The sequence below is a fragment of the Liolophura sinensis genome, chromosome 10 (assembly GCF_032854445.1).
Source record: "Liolophura sinensis isolate JHLJ2023 chromosome 10, CUHK_Ljap_v2, whole genome shotgun sequence".
Taxonomy (NCBI): Eukaryota; Metazoa; Mollusca; class Polyplacophora; order Chitonida; family Chitonidae; genus Liolophura; species Liolophura sinensis.
Window position 1 is genome coordinate 5,526,934 of NC_088304.1, and position 21,851 is coordinate 5,548,784.

Consider the following 21,851-nt stretch of genomic DNA (forward strand, 5'->3'; position numbering starts at 1 on the left):
CATGAGTTGGACTTGATCTCACAGCGACCACATTGGTAAGAGGTTCCTGACCACTAGGCCATGGAGGCCACTGAAAGTATGTACAGATACAACAAGTAGCTAGGCGATTTAATAGATAGACTGCAGTATTTTTATTATGTACATATGGGACAAATCTCTTCCAATTTTCACCTCCGAACTCTTCCCATGTCTACCATGGAAGAGGATGTCAATCTTCAAAGGTGAATATTTCAAAACAAAACGGAATTGTTGAAAACTGACCCAAAATTCAAGGTCCACATCAATTTATCAAAAAACATATCAATGGGCAACTTGTAAAACTCCTTCCGGCTTGTACCAAGACACCCCAAAGCTGTGAACTCATTAATTCTTCTCTTTATTATGTCACAGTTATCGGTGTATGTTTGCTCATAAAACATATATGAAGTACACTACTGTCACATGGACCTTCTGTGTAGTTCGAGGTCGAGTCTCCCATTAAATATTATCAACGATATGTGTTTGTCACAAAACACATAATGACAGCATGTACATTAATGTCTTCCAAGCACAAACAGAAATGTTCTTCGATCAAGATGGTGGCTAAGGGATATAATCCAACGAAGATGTCGGCAGTGGAATGATGTATCGCTTATCACCCCCCCAAAAAATCCTTTGCCCAAGATGGCAGCTGTGGCATGATTTGCCACCGATCACACGAACAAATCTTCACGATCAGCACCCATGTTGTCCGCCTCCTCCATGGCGGCAAAGTTGAGGAAGTGCGAAGGTCGATGAACCTCATGGTAAAACTCCTTAGGGTTGGCCAGCATGAGCTCATACTTCATATTGGGGTCATGACGCACACCTGTGAATATTTAAGATGAAGACGATGTAACTCTGCCACATCAAACAGGGATTTACTTAGTCCTCAAAACACAATGTCAGCCATTTTCACCCGATTATGCTTGAACCTGATTCATCCATCTTACAGGACTACTTCAGTTTTCTGTAAAGTTCAGTTACTTTTTTTTTGTATCAGAAAAACGAAAAAACATCACTTTACGGTCTTTATTTGCTTCCGAAAGTGCTGTTTTACCTGCTGAACGTAAGGTGAAATACCGTAATATATGCTAAATGCCATATTCAAGCAAATGTCATTTGTTCAGTTTGGTGCGTGAAGGAAACTACTCTGCTGTAATTCTTGAACCTTTTCGCATGTTTGCAACGTGTTCACTTTGTCATATTCTGAAGGCATTATTCTGTGTTGACTGATAAAGTTACTTTTCGTGCAGCCCGGGAACTAGTCGATCCAACCAGTGTAGTCACTAAGTTTCTCTTTCATGAGTGAAGGGGGAAAAATTAGGGTAGTTTGTCCGGAGTAGAACACTACACTTTGCATATATAGCTGATAAATCAACACACGAACGGTCACAGGTGAACTAGTGAGAGCCGGACTGGAGCCTGTCGCCTCACTGACAACAATGTTTCAATCGACTGAGCTCGCAAGGCTGTGCCATTCGGCTTATACATGTGTGTATGTATGTATTTATTTGACTTGTGTTAAATGCTGAACTGGAAACTATGTCAATTATACAACGGTATCCAGCATTATGATAGGAGGAAATTGGGCTTTTACCACCATTTGTTTGTCTGCATGTCTGATTGTCCCTTAGAAACATCATGGCTAAAGACTGGGCTAAGAGGCACTCCGTTGTAGTCTGGTTGTGATTCACTTTAGAATACAGACAAGGATTCCTTACCAGTGACCTCTTTCTAGTTTCTAATCGTGATTGAATTAATTTCAATTTTGCTTTAATTTTTTTAAAAAATGCTTTAGGAGAAGTAATTCTTTTTCGCAAGCACCTCTCTGACTGTAATTCGATTTAGCTTAGCTACCCAGTACTCATGTACCCTCTACAAACTACTGAAAGTTGTTCCTTACCCATAAAGTTGTAATTCCAGGAACTCTGGGCCGGGACCATGAAGAAGCCCAGGAAACGATCAGACAACAGCATCTGCACCTTTTCGTAGTGGGAAGGGAGGTAACCTTTGGGGTTGTTACCCTTGTCTGTGTTCTGTCGGCCCCACTCGTACCCAGATGGGGTGAGCTTGTAGGCAGTGAGAGAGCAGGAACCTGGGGTGAAGCTGTGGAGAGAGGACAGGCACAGGGTGTTAAGGTGATGGTGTGGCTGTATGAAGCATATGGTTTATCATGAAAGTCATGAGGTAGGTTAACAATAAAAAGACAAATACAGATGAAAAACAGATGAAGTTTTACGCTATACTCAAGAACATTTCACTTAGATGACAGCAGTTAGCGATATGGTGGGAGGAAACCTGGCAAGCTCAGAAGAAACCCACGACCCTCTGCAAGATGCTGGAGAGAGATGAAAACCTTCATTCACTATTTCACATCATCTGCCATTAGGTACATACATATTGATGCAGGGCAGACACGGTGTAGCATCTGACTTTGCTCAATGGTTTGGCTATAATCATAGTCCACATCACTTAAGCCATGCTGCTTCACTGAAGCATCATACAGAAGACACCAAAAATGACACCTTGAAGGACACTAAATCCTGACCAATGATACGCACAATAGCCCGGGCAGTCCTTCGATTGAATGAATGCTTGGGGTGAACAGTTCCTTGACCTATCCTCTTTGGTTTATGCTGAAAAACCAGAATCATTAGCTACACAGTACTATTTATTTATTTGATGTTTAATGTCATGGTGAAGCATTTTTTGGTCTGCTAATGTGACCATGCACCACTGATTAACCTGCTAGAGCTGGTTTTGAAGCGGTTGCATCAATGGTCAAGAGCCAATCGGCTGTAATCAGCCAGCTATGGCTTTGTCAACCATCTCTCAGGTGTGCGCATGTGCGTGTTACCTGCAGGTGATGATGACTGTCTTCTCCCCGTCCCACACAGGGTTGTCAGACATGATTTTAGCATGGGTAGTGATGTCCTGCGGGGAGAGCTGGGGTAGCTCATTGGGTTGAGTGTGTACCCAGCCTAGGGGTTCCATCTCCTGTGGACAAGAAACAAGGAGCATGTGCTTATTGGTCCACCTTGGTATATCCCACCCTGTGCCCAGGGCATGAGAGAAATAGTCACATGATGTACCAAGAGAAAAAAACTGGAAAGCACTTTTTCACTCTCCTTCCTGCCATTTTGAGCATGAGCATTAGGCGAGTAAATCAGACGATAAACTGATGCACAAATAACTTTTTTATGGCAAATAGACAGAGTGCTAAATTTTAAACCAGGTGAGAACAAGATGAGCACAAGTGATCACTCACCTTTCATTGCTAAAACTTATCATGTTTAACTCCCTTACCACCCGCTAATTCCATTACTATGCCTGTCGGTAGCTAAACACACCATTATTGTGACTCTTTTCTCCACACAACAGAACTAAAGACTAGCTTATCTGAGAGACATACAGAAGTATGAAGTCACTTAGTTTAATAATGATATTAAACCCCATATCAAAATGTCATTCTTCAAAAAATCAAGGTACGATACACAATTTCTTCAGAACTACTGATTAACTAGTAATATTAAAAAAAATTAATCATGGAAAACCCTTAATAATCATGAAAAGGTACCTGTTTAATCATGGCTACACAACAGTTAAACTCTTACCTTGAGGTACTCGTGTTCGGGTAGGATATTGGGCAGGTGGACAGTTTGGTGGGTCCCCCACTGAGGCGCCATCACAATACACCTGATCTCCTTCACCTGTGGGTTGTCAGGGGGGCTAACTCCATACAGGTAACCGGCAATCTGCCAATACACAGAAACAATTACATCTCTGCAGATGGGAACTCACAATTGTGGAGAAGCATTTTGTTTTGTCTGATCTGATCTCTCAATGTGAACCCTGAAAACCTGTAAGAGCTACTTCAGTTCCTTGTAGGCTTATATAAAGCAGATTATGGGACAAAACGGATACCCTGGTTCCATAACACAATGATTTATATGAAATGATCTCATCTACATGTGATGATTCTTGCATCAAAGTATAATTGAGCAATTACCAATTTCAAAGCAATGTTATCTCTCTTACCTGAGCTCTCAAGTCTGATATGATAATAAATTTCTTGAGGATGTTCTTTGGCAGAATGTAGGTATATCCAGTCTCTTTGATGTCGTCAGACGATACATAAATATGATTAGTTCTCAGGTGAAGATTTGTGGCCGAAATCGCTCTCACGCGCCACTCTGTCTTGGAGGCGAACGTCTGGGTCTCGTAATTGCTGGTCGTCGAGGTGATGATCTCGTCTCCGTGCTTATTAACAGTCCGTGTTGTTGTTGCAGTGAGCTGTGACTGTTCCTTGGTCTGTTTCTCAATCTCAGCAATCTGTTGTCTCTGTGCGGAGGGCGCGGAGATTTCCATACCCAGGATGATGTCACGGATTTCTGACTGGGTCAGAGAGGCTACATTCACGCTGTGAGAAAATTAGAGATTATTACTTCACCCTCAAGAAAATAACAACTGCAGTTGAACAATTAGTGTTTAAATGTTGTTTATTAATAATACAAAGGCTAGCAAGTTTAGCTATAATGTCCTCATTAGTCCGGAAACCAACAAAAGAAAATCTGGATTTAAGCATTACAAGTTTTGATTTGTACCAAAAATTGCATTAAGCAATAATCACAAATGTGTAAAACACTGTTCACCACTTTTTTTATTGATTTCCCCTTTATATAGAAGATTCTCCAAACATTACCCATATCGATATTTCCATACAAAACAAGTTGGAAATACCATATATTTAATATTTTTCAAGAAAATATACACTAATTCTCTTCAGTACTTCCACTGAGCATGATCAAACCGATGGGTTGGATAATGGAATGGTTTGTCGTGGGGAGAGTACATTTGACCTTGAATTCACACAGAGCATGATCAAACCGATAGGTTGGATAATGGAATCGTTTGTTGTGGGGAGAGTACATTTGACCTTAAACTCACTTGTTTTTCTTTCCGTAGTCTGCGAGGATCAGATCCTTGAGCCTCATTTCAACCTTCATCCACTCCTCGTCTGACAGCGACGGCCAGATGTGATGAGCCTCCGTGATCGTCGTCTTGTCAGGCTTAAGCACGACCTTCGTCCGGTCATTATTCACGTGGAGGGCTCGCAAGATTAAGATCAGGCGAGAAAATGCCTGTCCAATCAAATCAGTTTACTGCTCAAGTTTGATGTACTTACTCGCCTATAATTGTTCTCGACTGCTATACTAAGGAATTTGTTACTTAAGACGATAATGGTTAAATGGAGGAAACCCGAGTGCTTGGGGGTAAACTACAGACCTTTGGCAAGTTACTGACAAACTTTTCCCCATATCACATACACACAATATTGGTGGAGACCAATTAGACACCAATGAATGTTAGACTACACAACTGACTGGGATAGCGGCATACTACATTACAAGTGGCTGGGAGGCCTAGTCTGAGACTGAGCCAAGTCTTGCTTCATGCTTAGGTTTAAAGGGTAACTCAGAACTCTGTATTTATACTAACTGTTCATCAGCCAGAGCATTCCTCCAGTATTACAATCATAAAATGCTGATTCAGAGCCAGCAGTACTAGGCTATATTTTCTAAGAATACTTTTCCTCCAGACCTCTTTCAGTGGACTGGTTGTTCAAAAGTGTACTGAGATTTATGGCAGATTTAAATCTTAATGCCAGTTTAGCTCTAATATAAATCCCATGGCATTTTAGACCAGTTTAAACTTATAATACATCACTGAACAACAGGCTTTTCAGCCTGCTGACAGAGTGTCGGCGTGGATACAACAACGTCAAACTACAGTCGATTCAAGAATAGCTCAAACAGTTTTTCCTAGTCAGCAGTGTTTCATACTGGAGCCTGACTTACAGTGTATGAGGAGATGGTTTTCAGCCAATCATCGTACAGGCTGAATACAGATTACAAAATGGCACCCTTCCAGCAACAGTGTTCCTAGAGCCTGACTTACAGTGTATGAGGAGATGGTTTTCAGCCAATCGTCGTACAGGCTGAGCACAGAGTATTCAAATACAGATTACAAAATGGCACCCTTCCAGCACCAGTGTTACTAGAGCCTGACTTACAGTGTATGAGGAGATGGTTTTCAGCCAATCATCATATAGGCTGAATACAGATTACAAAATGGCACCCTTCCAGCACCAGTGTTACTAGAGCCTGACTTACAGTGTATGAAGAGATGGTTTTCAGCCAATCATCGTACAGGTTGAACAGGACCATCTGAGGTTCTGTGGCCTTCAGGATCAGGTCTCCGAACTTCTCCACCTACAACAACAACAAAAGGATTAGCCATATCATACATACTTTTCACTATAATATTTCCATGAATTCAACCATTACCATTTATTTACTTTTGCTGTATATCCACTACTATGGCTAACCTCAAATTTCATGATTATCTTCAACCTTTAATAACACATTATTCATTGTGTACAAACAGTTATACCTTACTTAAGCAATATTATATTAAGCATTACAAATTATCAAATTTTATTGATTTACCTGATATATATATAATAATATTCAACTGAATTAGAAAATATGACACTTTCACCTGCCTTAAATATTATACAAACCAACAGGGTATCCCAATCTAGACTAAATTTATTTATTTATTTATTTGATTGGTGTTTTACGTCGTACTCAAGATTATTTCACTTATATGATGGCAGCCAGCATTATGGTGGGAGGAAACCGGGCAGAGCCCGGCAGAAACCCACGACCATCCACAGGTTGCTGGCAGACCTTCCCACTTACAGCCGGAGAGACTAAATTTACAACAGTAAGCGGACAACTAAACATTCAATTCCTGATATCACATCTGGCAGTGACTTTGCCACCTCATTTATAGCCGAATCCTGCAGACAGTCTTACCTTCAGACATGCTTGGAATGGCAATTGCAGTTCACTCCCCTTGATGACGATATTAGGGAAATCCAGCAGATGGACTTCCAGAGGGTCCAGCATACCCTTGCGGGTCACGATGATCTGTTTGGGCTGTTCCTCCACGGGCAGGGAGCGAATCAGAGCGGCTACTTCCTCAGCTGTCTTCCACTTAGCCAACTGTGACAGGAAAGGACAGCATATATAAGATGGTTATTTTGACACGTTCTTAGAAGTGACAGCTTTAGAGGATGGACAGAATATATTTAACATGATGTATATTTGTAACATCACAAGTCAATTTGTAACATCACATCACAAGTCAATTTGTGACATCACAAGTCTATTTGTAACATCACATCACAAGTCTATTTGTAACATCACAAGTCAATTTGTGACATCACATCACAAGTCTATTTGTAACATCACAAGTAAATTTGTGACATCACATCACAAGTCAATTTGTAACATCAGATCACAAGTCAATTTGTAACATCACATCACAAGTCAATTTGTAACATCACATCACAAGGATATTTGTAGCATCACATCAAGTCTATTTGTAACATCACATCAAGTGTATTTGTAAGCTGGATGTAGAAATAATGACCATGGTGTAAATATAAATATTTACTGCTGTAGCTCTTGAGACAGACAGACAATGGGAAAATAAATAGGAAACTAAAACTTCTAAAAAAAGAGAGGAAAAATCTCAAGTCTGTGTATACAAAATTGGAATCTTCATTGAGATTATTTATAATTTTTAATTTATTAAATAGAACCTCGGTCTTCAAGAATAACAAAGTAGGAGATGTGTGAGAAAAAACAAAACAACAGAATTAACAACTAAAAAATGTCAGCATATCAACCTACTGTGAAAAGAATAATTTAGCAAAGGAAGGGAGGTTGGACAATAATGAGTTCAAAGGAAATAAGTTTGTTTTCAGCGCATCCAGAGGATGTGGACAGTGTTATCTTACCTGTCCCAGACGTTTCTGGCCGGCCCAGACAGATGTGTGAATGATTTTCAGGAAAAGCTGGCCTGTCCGCGGGTTGAAGATGAAGATGGCTCCGTTGATAGGCTTCGTTGTCAAGTTACCCTCAAACGTCTACAAAACAGACATATGTATTTTGCTGTTCTGTTTTATTTTTTTATTTCATTTGAGTTTTACGCCTTACTCAAGAATATTTTACTTTTATGATTGCGGCCAGCATTATGGTCAGAGGAAACCCACAACTAGGTGTATTTACTTACATGTATTTGATGGATGAAGTCCAATTATTTTGTACTGGAGAAAGGCTTTTATTAACACTTAAATTAAAAAACTTTTAAAACACTTCTGAGCAAACTGTTCCAAGGTTTATAATCAACAAGGCTGTTCTTCAGGGGACACTTTCACTAAGCTTCTTTAGTCATATTACTCGTAACTATATTCCAGACTGGGTTATACTGCCATAAGATGACATAATTTACGAGAAAAGTTACAAAAAGTGATTCACAAAGTTTTGTGAAAGTTGCCCCAGAGCTTTATATTTCTGCCCTTTCACCTGAATGTACCACCCCTATCACACCATTTACCTTATGTATAGTGACCCTGTACACATTGGTGTCATCCACAAACCAGATGATCTGGTTAGAGAAGAGCTCTCCATAGTTCTGGGAACTCAAGTAAGGCTCAGTGGGCTCAGAGGAGTAGAGTTGCAGCCCCTTACGAATTCTCTCCCTTAGCACATAGAGGGCAGGGTTAGCCTTCATGATTTTGGCCATAGCCTGCTGGATGAGTGGCTTACATCCTGGGAACCAGTTTCCAAAAGCACTGCAAGTAGATAAATAATAATGCCATAATAAATATTATCCCAGAACAACAATCAACATGTCCGCAAAACTAATATCTTGAGCATTATTATCAATCAGCATCATGGAAATCGTTACATTTGCAAAACTTTTGCACAGGATTGGCTGGTTATGGAGCCCGATTGAAGGTTACACGAAATGAATCTGCACACAAAAGTTTATCACAACTGGACAATGTGTGGAACAGCTATTGCAAAGAAATGGAAGATTGACAGACCAGCAGAAGTTGAAGCACGGGAAAAAAATAAACAAAACCCTTAATACAATTTGCTCAGACATGAATTTTCAAAATTAGTGCATTAATCCAGTCTTAAGTTGTAGAGATGACGGCTGGCACAGAAGAAATTTATTTGCATTCTTAGAGGAAACAATAGTTTTGATAGGATTCTGATCACAATTCCACTGAATACCATGTAATACTGCTGCCCAAAATACAGCCTCGGATATTTACAGAAAAACTGGTGGAGAGATAACAAAGAATCCCTCAAAGATATGATCAGTTTCCCATCCAGCCCCCCAGTCTCACCTGTGTAAGTTATAGGCCAGGTCAATGGCAATCAGCACCCCCGTGGGGGAGGGGTAGATACTCATGTTATCTGTGGTGTAGTCCAGGAACTTGGCCCGGGCGTAGCGCTCGATGTCGTGCGAGTCATAGTCACCCCACCTTAGCTGGACATCGATCCAGTACTTCTGTGTGGTAGCACTGTCCATCACATCCCTGTGGGAATCAACAATTTTGTTAGAAAATGCCTTAATGAATTTAAAGAAAAGCTAATTTTACGTAGTACAAAAGCAAAATTGCCCTTTCTGTTTCAATTTTCTGCCACTCTATTACTGGCAGTATGAACACAAATTTTTGTCCAGTAGCCAAAAACAAAAAAAAAAACAAAAAAATGCTAATTTTACATAGTACAAAAGCAAAATTGCCCTTTCTGTTTCAATTTTCTGCATATTTCACACATACTTAGAGTCTGCAAGCAGGGAAGGCCTGGAGACATTCCACTTGTAGGCAGCAAACAAGAGGATGTCAGCACACGAGCTGTTCATCTTGTACGACTTCCTCGGATGGATGGTCTCTTTCTGGACGGTTTCGATCTCCAAAGCATCTAATTCCTGGTCAAAAACCTGAACACAACATCAAATATAAGAGATAGTCAGTGACACAGCAAGCTGACAAGATTTATTAGTTGATGTAGGGGCAGGCATAAGGAAAAAAAATACTGCTCATTTTAAAATCCAATATTTTAATTTCAGAAGTTGAATGTAACTATGTAGTTGTAAATTGGAGGTAAGATACTTGTTTTGCTATAAAAGGCAAGCTCAAATAACTGATACATGTACATCTGTCCGTTTCACTTTTCTGACAATGACCAGTTGATCAATTTTCATATGCATATGGTATTACCTGTATTATGTTACTACATTAAATCAGAGAATGCGGAGTAAATCCTAGCTGGATTTGAGCCAGCGACCTTATAAGACAAGCACATACCCATATCTCAGCCCAAAATGCCCGAGAGGACCTTGCGTCGTAATATAAGATCCAAAACAAGAAACTTCTCAACATAAATCTTCACTATTAAAGAGAGGAATAATCCTAAATGGCTTTTGTTGTTTTACCTGACAAAGATCCATGACCACACTCTCGTGGATCTTCTGCCACAAATGGGCACGGAAGATCTGTATCAGGGAGATCTTCAGGGTGGGGATCTTCCCGTGCATGAAGATCCCTGTAAGATCAAGTTGCACCTGGAAACCCACATACACCTGCCAGGAGAGACAAACAACATCACTGGTTAACAGCACAAGAAAATATGATTGGCTGGGAGCACAGGGAAATATGATTGGTTGAGAGAACAAGGAAATATTATTGGTTGGTAGCACAGGGGAACATGATGGTTTAGAGCACAGGGAAACATCATGGGATGAGAGCACAGGGAAACATGATTGGTTGACATCACACAGAAATATGATTGGTTGAGAGCACAAGGAAATATGATTGGTTGAGACAACAGGGAAATATCATGGTTGAGAACACAGGGAAATATTATTCGATGAGAGCAGAGGGAAATATGATAGCTTGACTGCCCAGGGAAATATGATTAGTTGAGAGTAAACAATAATATAATTGTAAAGAACAAGCAGAATTGGTACTGGTCACAGAGAAGTTTGATTCACTTTCCTGGGGCCTGTTTAACCAAGCAGTCTCAAACTGTACCAGTAATATTATACGTAACCATGGTAAATGTGCATGAGGCAGCGCCTTGACAGCTTTGTAAAACAAACTGTGACTCTGTTACTGCCTTCACAAGCTGATGATATGTGGCTAGAATAATGCTTTTAACCAGATGTACCAGTGAGGATTTTTTCCCCTGATTGTTGGTGCTTACATTAGCTCTGTTGATAGTGGGTGACCACCACAGGGTGAAGCGGCGGTTGGGGATCTGGTTCAGACCGGATCTCTGCGCATTGGTCAGTTTCTTGTACTTCATGGACTCCTCAAATCCACTTGCCTTCTCCCTGTTACAACATCAACGGCCATGAAATCTCACTTAACAGTATGGGTCATTGCAATTAAGTTTCACGTGACTAAATACTTCAACCAAGAAACGTAAGGCCCTAAAAAAAAAACAAACTAAAAATATCTGTTTATAAACAAAACTCACAAAGTTTCTGTTATTTCAAAGCTTTCCTAGGCTAAATGAAATTATTTAAGCAACGCTGCAATGTGTAATAACTAATTCTAGAACAAAAACACAAATACTTTTTTGTTTATAATATTTATTTATCTGACTGATATTCCATGACATCTCACACCACAAAGTTGTTGTACACTGAAGTGAGACAAGGTGACAGAGAGTGGCACATACCAGAACAGACCCTCCCATGTGGGGAAGTAGGTGCCCTTGAACAGAGTGTGTTCCAGGATTCCCTCCACACCTCCCAGGGCCTGTATCATGTCCGTACGGTAGTTGTTCAGATTCCAAAGCTTGCCGTCATGGCGCTGGTGAGTCCACCAAAACGGATTCTGCTTCAACACCTGTCAATGGAAGCAGACAAATCTTTACCCAATGTACTATATGTGAGTGAGTGAGTGAGTGCTTGGGGTTTAACGTCATACTTAACAATTTTTCAGTCTATTTTTCAACGACGAAGGAATCCTTAGAATGCATGTAACGTGCCTCCTTGTTGCAGGGCAGATTTCCACCGCTCTTTTATCTAGTGCTGCTTCACCAAGACGACTTACCGAAGGCATGTAAGCCGCCCTGCCCGAGCCATTATACTGATATGGGTCAACCAGTTGTAGTACTATCCCCTTCCTGCTGAATGCCACGCGAGGAAGCTGCAACTTCCTCTTTCAAAGTCTTAGGTGTGACTCGATCCAAGGTTGAACCTGGATCCACCGTTCCCGAAGCAGACACTCTACCAACTGTGCTAGCGGGGCCGGTTACTATATGTGAGTATCAGTTTAATGTTTACTATCAGTTTACTGTATTTTTCACTCAGCATAACCTTTTGCTTACAGTATCCAAGTGCAGCATGCTAACAACTAGGCTATGAAAAGATTTAACGTAGAAAAATGTGGCAGCTTTTTCTGTGCCTATAGTATCCAGAATATTAATAAATTTATCATGGATCCCATCTGCACCTCTGAAGAGGAGCATATCATTAACCAAATAAATGAAATCAAATTCCTAATGTTGCCAAGTTACTGGAGCAGCCACTATTCAATTTTGTGAACTTGTGTCATATTCTTTCATGACTAAACAAAGTCTTCAAGGCATTAATAAAAATAATTTTTTGATATTTTATCACAATCACAAAGGAAAAATATTTTCTCCACTGAAACAACTTTAAAATACAATACACTGACGGGAGTAAGACTCCACCTGTTTCCCCCTCTCTGTTTGAGTAGATTAATTAGAGTTCAGTTTTTACCTGGTACTGTTTGAAGTCTGTGCGTACCCTCCAGCCCTTGTCATAGGCCAGGGTATGGCGATCCTTCTGGAACAGGGTGTTGATACGAGGGATTCCTCTGTCCCAACTGTCTTCAAGGTCCTCTAGGGTCAGGCGCCTATAAAAATACAACACACACGGCAAGCTATACACCTGTTTCACTTCTTTTCAGTTCAATACAGGCGGTTTGCAAGTGTGCTTTGGGTTTTCAGTGTGTTAGGTCACATCAATTTTATGCTGTATTTCATGGGTCCACACTAAAAAATCTAATACAGGAATAAAAATATAACTGATAATCCACCATTTTAGTTTGTCTGACCAGAAAATTGCCTGGATAGTCTACATTTTCCAGAAATTAGATGATGTTCAAGTTTTATTTTAATGTTTATACTCTCCCCAGTACTGCTCCCTGGAAAATTGCTGGTGTGGCATTAAGCCATTATCATTCATTCATTCCTCCAACACTGAAAACCCCCTACTTATTTTGCTTGTAAAACCATTAGAACTGGTGTGGCCTTAGTATACAATAGAGTGGTTGTATTGTTCTAGAATCAGGTAGTATTGTTTAAAAAAACAGGAAAAACTGTTCCAGAAGAAGGTAGTATTGTTCTAGAATAAGGTAATATTATTTTAAAACAGGCAGGTAGAACTGTTGTAAAAACAAACACCACACCTGTTCTGGGCGTTGGCCTCCTGTCTCTTCAGGGCGTACTCAGCCCAGACCCTCTGAGAGTCGATGAACTCACTCTCCCACGGCATGATGTACCTGTTAACAGAAACAGCCATAAACTTACAGATGCACATCTAGTAAAATCAGGGGGTGGATTAAATCCACCTGGTTAACACGACTGATGCAAATGGTGATGGTTTAATCCCAGCCTTAGAGAGGGATTTTTTTTGTTAATATGACATCAACTGGTCATAAACTGCTTCTCAGGAGTGAAAAAGTCTAAGATGGCAGCTGGTATCTGATATAGCAGCTGCCCAAATCATCAAGAATCATGGAAATGGTTTTTCCTCATCACTGAAGCAACAGAGGGGTGGGGCTTGTGGTAGAGCGGTGGGGCTTGGGGTGGGGGTCGGGGTGTGTCTGGTGGGCGTGCATGGAAGGGGAACGGTGATGGTGGTACTGAAACCATTGGACGCTAACACAGCACAAGTGTTACGCTCCAAAACTTACAGTAGCAGCTAGATACACCACAGTGAATTTTTCAGGTACACAACTGCAATCTGTTATCGGAGTGGAGAAAACGAGAGTGCCTGGTTTAATCCACTGATGGTTGGCAAGTTACATGGACTAACATACCCAGCAATGATGTTAAGATATGCGATATGCGGAGGTTTGCAAACCGCACAGGTGGTCTCCAACAAATGTTAGACTGCGTAAACAGCAGTATCATCGACTGCTCCATAAATTCTCTGTCCAAGATTGGGTTTGAGCCTTTACCCGTGTCCTAGTATGCACCTCATGTATCTTAGCAAGCACCTCATGTGTCCTAGCTAGCACCTCATGTGTCCTAGCAAGCGCCCTTAACCACTAGATCACGGCCTACCCTGACATTGGCCCATCATTCATTACATTGCTTCTCAGAAGTGAAATAGTCTAACATGGCAGCTGGTATCTGAAAAAAGCAGCTGCCCAGATCATCATACATCATGCATGTGGTTTTTCCTCATCACTGAAGCAACAGAGGGAGCAAATGAGTTGGTAAATGGGGGTGGGAGGCCGGGGAGGGGGTGGTGGTGAAACCAACAACTTCGTGACCCTGTTTTTCTTATTTGACTGGTGTTTTACGCTGTACTCAAGAATATTTCACTTATACTGCAGCGACTAGCATTATGGTGAACGCAAACTTAGCAAAGCCGTGTGGAAAAACCCACGACCAGAGAGGATGCTAGCACGAACGCAATGGTTACAGGCTCCTAGGTCCCTTGTTTCTGGTCCATACACAAACAGCACTATAAAGGTCCAAGTCTTATTTCCCCCCTGACAAACAAACTTTACAATGCTGCAATGTTAAATTTGTCTTTTTTTTTTTGTTAAATTATTTCATAATTGTTTACTGATGTACTGAACAAGTCCCAATAAATAATTTATATATTTTATTAGTTTTTTACACAATAATCATGAATATTTCACTTAGACGACGACAGCCAGTATTATGGTGGCAGGAAACCAGGCTGGGGAAAGCAAAGTCGCGGGAAGGTATGCCAGCAACCTGAGGATGGCTGTGGGTTTACCCCGGGCCACCGCCATATAAATGAAATATTCTTGAGTACGGTGTAGAACACCAATCAAACAAATCAATACAAAGTCGAACAGCCATGCATCAGCGACTGGGACAAACTCCGCAAAAAACTCTTGTGTACGCTGAGCTTACACAGAAACCTAACTAAGGACAGTGGCAAACTTGTAAGACTTTGTACAGATTTCTCCCACTTCACTGCTTCTCAGAAAGTGAAAACCTTCTCAGTATAGCAACTGGTATCTGTAAAACAGCTGCTTCATCATCCTAAATCAATGGAGTTTTCACTCATCACTGAAGCAACTCAACACTGACATGCAACAAAGCTATTTTGACTCATCATTTTCCCCTGCCTGTTATCTGGGTAATTGTTTTATGACTTCACTGAAATAATCTTAGTAAAATTTAAAGGAGAAGAAAATTTAAATATCAAACAAATACCATTGAAAAGAGTATGCATTTCCTTGCAGGTGCATGCCATAAAAAAAATTCTAACATGCACCTCAAGTTGATAAATTATAAATAAAGTCAGTGCCAAAATCTGCTGTGGGCAACTCCATTTTGATAAAGAACTAGTCCTGAAGTCTTTTGTGTTAGGAGAAGAATTTCTGTTGGAAACCGCCACAGTGCAATTTGTACATTTCCGGTAAAACTCCTCTTCCCAGAAGGTAGCAAACAGTACAGTTCGTTTTCCGTTTGACGGTCGGGAAACCGGAATGTTGGACGTAGATATCACCAGATAGAAAAAAATGTGCTCTTTTCAGCCTATAGTGTCATTTTTTAAAATTTTCTTCTCCTTTAATAGACTAGACAACAAATACACATATGCTATTGTGCTGTGGATCTAACTTTTTCCTTTACTTTATCAATGTTACCAAAGTGAATTCATGCATTACTAATAAAAATGATGGCCAAATCAAATTTAAATTCTCCCTGTCGAATTATGTTTTTCACTGTAATTAATGTTCTAAGCTATGGAAATACAGTGTATGCTGAAAATTATTCCTCAATAGTCCATTTTAATTCAATAATTCTTCAATAAAATTATTGACTCAACTGAATCGCATATTCACAAGGTACAAATACTCAAAGAAATATGGAAAAATGAAAGTAAAAAAGTTGTAAAATATTCTCCAAAAAGTTCTTCATTTCTTAATAAAGGTCCTTTTACTTGAACCACATCTTGACAAGATAGGAACAGGAGACAAACACAGAATACTAAGGTTGGCGAGCAAATGGCCAAAGCATGAAGTGGACACTGTATAAAACCTTACCTGTAGAGATTAGGAATCAGCTGATCCTCGTCATGGCTCATGCCAGACCTGAAATGAGTGATGCCCACGTCTGTCTGTTTCGACCAGCGTAAGTCCGACTGCGGGATGAGCACATGACCCATAGACAACATGCCCAGTCCTCCCAGCTCCTTGGGCGTGTAGAATACCACAGGAGGGAAACGACTGGGCATCTTAGAGTTGAGGCCAATCTTGATCCTGGTTTGGATTTTGTTCTCACACTTGACGAGAAGATCGAGCAGGTCTTGGGTGTTAACCACCGCCTCGCGGAAGTATGTCATCAGGCCAATCAGAGCTGTGTTCCATTTGTTCACGATCTATGGATGGGAAGTAGACAAAAGTTTCTAAGATCAACAGATTTCTCACTATTAGGACATATGTGTAACTTAATCAGGGGCAAAACTTTAGATCAATTATTGATTAATTTGATTGGTATTGATTGATGGTTAGCATTATGGTGGGATGAAACCAGGCTAAACCTGCAACCACCCACAGGTAGTAGATCAAATACAATAAACCTTTTAATGTGCACTCTCATTTTCAGAACAGCCACTCTTCTCAGAAGATATTGCCGCTGTTGTGGTTTCATTTACATCAATCGGTAATTCCATTGTCATCACTGAAGGAAGGCTGTCATTAATACACTAACCAAGTACTCAGAAGTTCCATGAATGGATGTTCCATGAATGGATGTTCCATGAATGGATGTTCCAAAGCAAAATCAAAAGCGCATATTTATTTTTTTACTACTTTTATTTGATTCTATATTCCAGAGCAGCAAAATGGAGTAGAGCGTGAATAAAGCCAAAGCAATCGTCCAGCAACTCCTGGGTACAAAAACCTGAACGGATGGGCAGTGACAAGTACAGTACCTTGGTGAATGTGGTGGATCCAGAGGCCATGAGAATCTGTCGCACACGGTTGTGAAATCGTCCCATAGACTCGTCGTCCACACGGAGGAAACACTGGGCCGTTCTCTCCTTGGTTACCTGGGTAACAGTCAAAGAAAGGTCACAGGTTAGGAGGTGAAGGTAAAAAAAAAACAAACACTATAACCAATAAAACAAAGTGGGTTATCTTGAAAAGAGATGCAGTTACTAAGAAAACATAATTTGTTTGTTCTCAATACTCAATTAAAGACAATCCAAAATCAAATGTATTATATTAAGCTTGTGAACAGCACTAAAGACTGCTTCTCAGAAAATATTGCCGCTGTTGTGGTTTCATTACATTCAATCGGTAATTCCATTGTCATCATCGAAGCAATTTGCAACTTTCATGTCAGAATTATCTACTGGTATCTTTTTTTTTCTTCCTTTACATACATTTCTGGGCTATTTTCGGGACTGGATATTTAAGATTATATAGACATTTTATAAAACACTGGCAAAACCTCACACATACTGTCTCCACATCCAGAATACATTTTTAGCTGAGAAGCTTGACAATACGACAACACAGGCTCTTTGCGGAATGTCTTAGCCATTGTGAGTTTGCACTTATTAGAATCTTCCCCTTGAGGCTTCCCCCAGCTTACCTCGTTCTGAAGGTTCCAGACCCCATCCCTGTGTGTGAACTCTTCATGCATTGTTCGGATCTTGGGTAAGATACGGCACTCAAAACCGCACATGTTAAACAACAGGTTAGGGTTGTCCTTACTGTACACCGACACAAAGCTGTTTTCCCATTGGATGGTTGTCACCGAGCGAGGCAGCCGGTTCTTGATGTCCCAAAACACAGCACGTCCACTGTAAATAGACGTCATGAAGAAATGTTTTTAAATATAGAAAAGAGCAATGCACTTCACAAAGCTCCACTGACAAACTGTCTCAAGGAGAACGGAAGAACTGGGACAAAGTCATCCAAAATCATGTAAAATGCACTGAAGGCTCTAAATGTGACTATAAAACGTAACTCCCCCAGGAGATCCCCACCTACATACAGTGGGGAAAGGATCCTTTACTCACAAGGGAGACCACATAATAATGATGCTTGCATGAAAGGCTGGGAAAAGTTATCTGTATATGTTCTTCACTAAAAGACATTTGAAAATTATTTTTTGTATAGTGGGTATTTGGGACAACCTGTTGGTCGCACGAAAGTATGCCACATTCATGCATAAAGATGCTCTCAATGAGGATGTAACTGATATCCAATAATGCTGTTCTGAAATGGAACTGTACTAGTCAGCCAGCGCCATGTATGGCATGGCCGTGAACTCACAGATTGACATCATGTTTCATCAGCCTCATGCGAGAGTCACGAGGCCAGCACTTTTTGTTGTTGTAGCCCACGATGTTTTCATTGTTAGGGTCGGGGTGTTCAGTGAGGTAACGTTGGATCAGGTCACGGGCATCCTCTGCTGAAAACCTGAGAAACATACAACACAGGAGGTAAAGACGGCTGGAATTGGTGACAAGGTAAAAAGTAGAATCTTTACAGTAACCTATGCAATTAATATGACTTGATTTACATGGATACCTCCTAATTCTTCAACATTTTCAACAACCCCTGCAACAAATATTTTGGAAAATTTTGAGAGAATTATATGGTTGAGAGAACTAATCTGCACAGTTTTATGAAGCTTGCATCTTTATTGCACACAAACAAATCATTTTTGCATCATTTTCGTAACAATTAAATGCATAAATTCCCCTGATAAAAGTGCTTTAGGGTCTGAAAATGTTGACAATTTACAGTATATAAAAACTTTACAGCATCACCAAAAAAACAGCTGACAATTTTTCTTTTCTTAGTCTTGATTTCCTAGAGAGAATACCCTTGGAAACACTCTTTTTTAGCCAATACACATGTAACTATAACATTGTTTTTCACATGGTTAGTCCATCTCATGAACCACATATTCATATCTTTACTTCTCAAAAAAACTAGGTGAGAAATGTAAAATTCTTTGCTTTCTGTAGAACTAACATCTGTCCTAAAAGTTAGAAGAAATAAGGTAACATCATGCATCAGTCTAAATTTCAAAAAGATAATCCTGGAGATACTCGAGTACACTATGCAAAAACACACTGACTTAACCCTCAATATTCTGAGCAACACAATTCACTACATACAGGTATCTGAAGGGATCGCACAAACTGGACGTTCTCACACAACTGAAAACCTCGATCTGGATGCATCGCACAAACTGGACATTCTCATACAACTGAAAACCTCGATCTGGAGGCATCGCACAAACTGGACATTCTCATACAACTGAAAACCTCGATCTGGAGGCATCGCACAAACTGGACATTCTCACACAACTGAAAACCTTGATCTGGAGGCGTCGCACAAACTGGACGTTCTCACACAACTGAAAACCTCGATCTGGAGGCGTCGCACAAACTGGACATTCTCACACACCTGAAAACCTCGATCTGGAGGCGTCGCACAAACTGGACATTCTCACACACCTGAAAACCTCGATCTGGAGGCATCGCACAAACTGGACATTCTCATACAACTGAAAACCTCGATCTGGAGGCATCGCACAAACTGGACATTCTCATACAACTGAAAACCTTGATCTGGAGGCGTAGCACAAATTGGACGTTCTCATACAACTGAAAACCTTGATCTGGAGGCGTCGCACAAATTGGACGTTCTCACACAACTGAAAACCTGGATCTGGAGGCGTCGCACAAACCGGACATTCTCACACACCTGAAAACCTGGATCTGGAGGCATCGCACAAACTGGACATTCTCATACAACTGAAAACCTTGATCTGGAGGTGTCGCACAAACTGGACGTTCTCATACAACTGAAAACCTTGATCTGGAGGCGTCGCACAAACTGGACATTCTCATACAACTGGAAACCTCGATCTGGAGGCGTCGCACAAACCGGACGTTCTCATACAACTGAAAACCTCGATCTGGAGGCGTCGCACAAACCGGACGTTCTCATACAACTGAAAACCTCGATCTGGAGGCGTCGCACAAACTGGACATTCTCATACAACTGAAAACCTCGATCTGGATGCGTCGCACAAACCGGACGTTTTCATACACCTGAAAACCTGGATCCGGAGGCGTCGCACAAACTGGACGTTCTCACACAACTGAAAACCTCGATCTGGATGCATCGCACAAACCGGACGTTTTCATACACCTGAAAACCTGGATCCGGAGGCGTCGCACAAACTGGACGTTCTAACACACCTGAAAACCTGGATCTGGATGCATCGCACAAACTGGACATTCTCATACAACTGAAAACCTCAATTTGGAGGCATCGCACAAACTGGACATTCTCACACAACTGAAAACCTCGATCTGGAGGTGTCGCACAAACTGGACGTTCTCATACAACTGAAAACCTTGATCTGGAGGTGTCACACAAACCGGACGCTCTCATACAACTGAAAACCTCGATCTGGAGGTGTCGCACAAACTGGACGTTCTCACACAACTGAAAACCTCGATCTGGAGGTGTCGCACAAACTGGACGTTCTCATACAACTGAAAACCTCGATCTGGAGGTGTCACACAAACCGGACGCTCTCATACAACTGAAAACCTCGATCTGGAGGCGTCGCACAAACTGGACGTTCTCACACAACTGAAAACCTCGATCTGGAGGTGTCGCACATACCGGAGGCTCTCATACAACTGAAAACCTCGATCTGGATGCATCGCACAAACTGGACGTTCTCATACAACTGAAAACCTCGATCTGGAGGTGTTGTACAAACTGGACGTTCTGATACAACTGAAAACCTTGATCTGGAGTTGTCGCACAAACTGGACGTTCTCATACAACTAATATGGTCCACTTGTTACTTAATGATTCTCACAACATAAAGATTCACCTCTGCCTGAAAATATCTTACCTGAAGAACATGTGGATCCTGTCAATATAGCGGGAGTAGAGTCGAATGGGATGCGCAGACTCTGTGGCCACATCCTGTAACACAATAAATGGAACATCATGACTTTTTTCATGCATCGGTGATACTACTCTGGAGCCAATGTCACGAAAATTCATACATTTATTTCCTTTTCTTTTTCTCTCTTAAAACGACATTAATGTTAAAATGGCAACTGACAAGATAATAAACGATAAAAAAGCTCACAGACGACAACAAACTCAATATGATATTTAAAATATATGTGTTTAACACATTGTGCCACCGATTCATAACTTCATTTGGCAGCTTAATTATTTACAAAATAATTGTGGTAATCAGTCAAAATGATTACCTAAAAAATCAACTCTACGGCTGAACTTACTCATGACTTACCTGAAAGGTGAGAAAGTCGTTAGGCATCTGGGGAGGCCCAGACATCTCGCTGGCTCTGTTCAGACCTAACACCAGCAAGTCCATCACTAACCCATAGAACTGGACAACAAATGAGGCGAATTGCAAGCCTCGGATTATCCCGTACGAGTTGGTGTGGTTCATGTCCTACAGCAGAAATCATATAACAGTTCATAAAACTGACGACGTCATTAACAGGTGTAAATCTAGTTGTTATTTGCACGGAGCTGGTTATTTGTCAATGTAGAACGGCACATCTGAAATCTTCTTACATCCCAAATGACTATTATGAGGACGTCCTACAAAAAATCAATAAACCCT

At 40.8% G+C, this 21,851-nt stretch overlaps 1 protein-coding gene across 1 annotated transcript in view; it reads right to left on the bottom strand.

Annotated features, from left to right (window-relative positions):
- Window positions 1-107: 107 nt before the first annotated feature.
- Window positions 108-21,851, bottom strand: part of LOC135476128 (pre-mRNA-processing-splicing factor 8) — a 39,412-nt gene continuing 17,668 nt past the window's right edge. The window contains exons 21-43 of the mRNA XM_064756040.1: window positions 21,513-21,677; window positions 21,102-21,175; window positions 18,485-18,631; window positions 17,799-18,009; window positions 17,134-17,250; window positions 16,244-16,578; window positions 13,397-13,489; window positions 12,706-12,841; window positions 11,637-11,806; window positions 11,157-11,286; window positions 10,387-10,533; window positions 9,731-9,891; window positions 9,293-9,484; window positions 8,491-8,728; window positions 7,892-8,020; window positions 6,903-7,091; window positions 6,195-6,293; window positions 4,969-5,162; window positions 4,060-4,441; window positions 3,636-3,776; window positions 2,879-3,018; window positions 1,925-2,127; window positions 108-847 (exon numbers count right to left, since the gene is read on the bottom strand). Of these exons, the coding sequence (XP_064612110.1) occupies window positions 693-847; window positions 1,925-2,127; window positions 2,879-3,018; window positions 3,636-3,776; window positions 4,060-4,441; window positions 4,969-5,162; window positions 6,195-6,293; window positions 6,903-7,091; window positions 7,892-8,020; window positions 8,491-8,728; window positions 9,293-9,484; window positions 9,731-9,891; window positions 10,387-10,533; window positions 11,157-11,286; window positions 11,637-11,806; window positions 12,706-12,841; window positions 13,397-13,489; window positions 16,244-16,578; window positions 17,134-17,250; window positions 17,799-18,009; window positions 18,485-18,631; window positions 21,102-21,175; window positions 21,513-21,677 (3,948 nt within the window). The 3' untranslated portion in view covers window positions 108-692. The remainder of the gene's footprint in view (window positions 848-1,924; window positions 2,128-2,878; window positions 3,019-3,635; window positions 3,777-4,059; window positions 4,442-4,968; window positions 5,163-6,194; window positions 6,294-6,902; window positions 7,092-7,891; window positions 8,021-8,490; window positions 8,729-9,292; window positions 9,485-9,730; window positions 9,892-10,386; window positions 10,534-11,156; window positions 11,287-11,636; window positions 11,807-12,705; window positions 12,842-13,396; window positions 13,490-16,243; window positions 16,579-17,133; window positions 17,251-17,798; window positions 18,010-18,484; window positions 18,632-21,101; window positions 21,176-21,512; window positions 21,678-21,851) is intronic.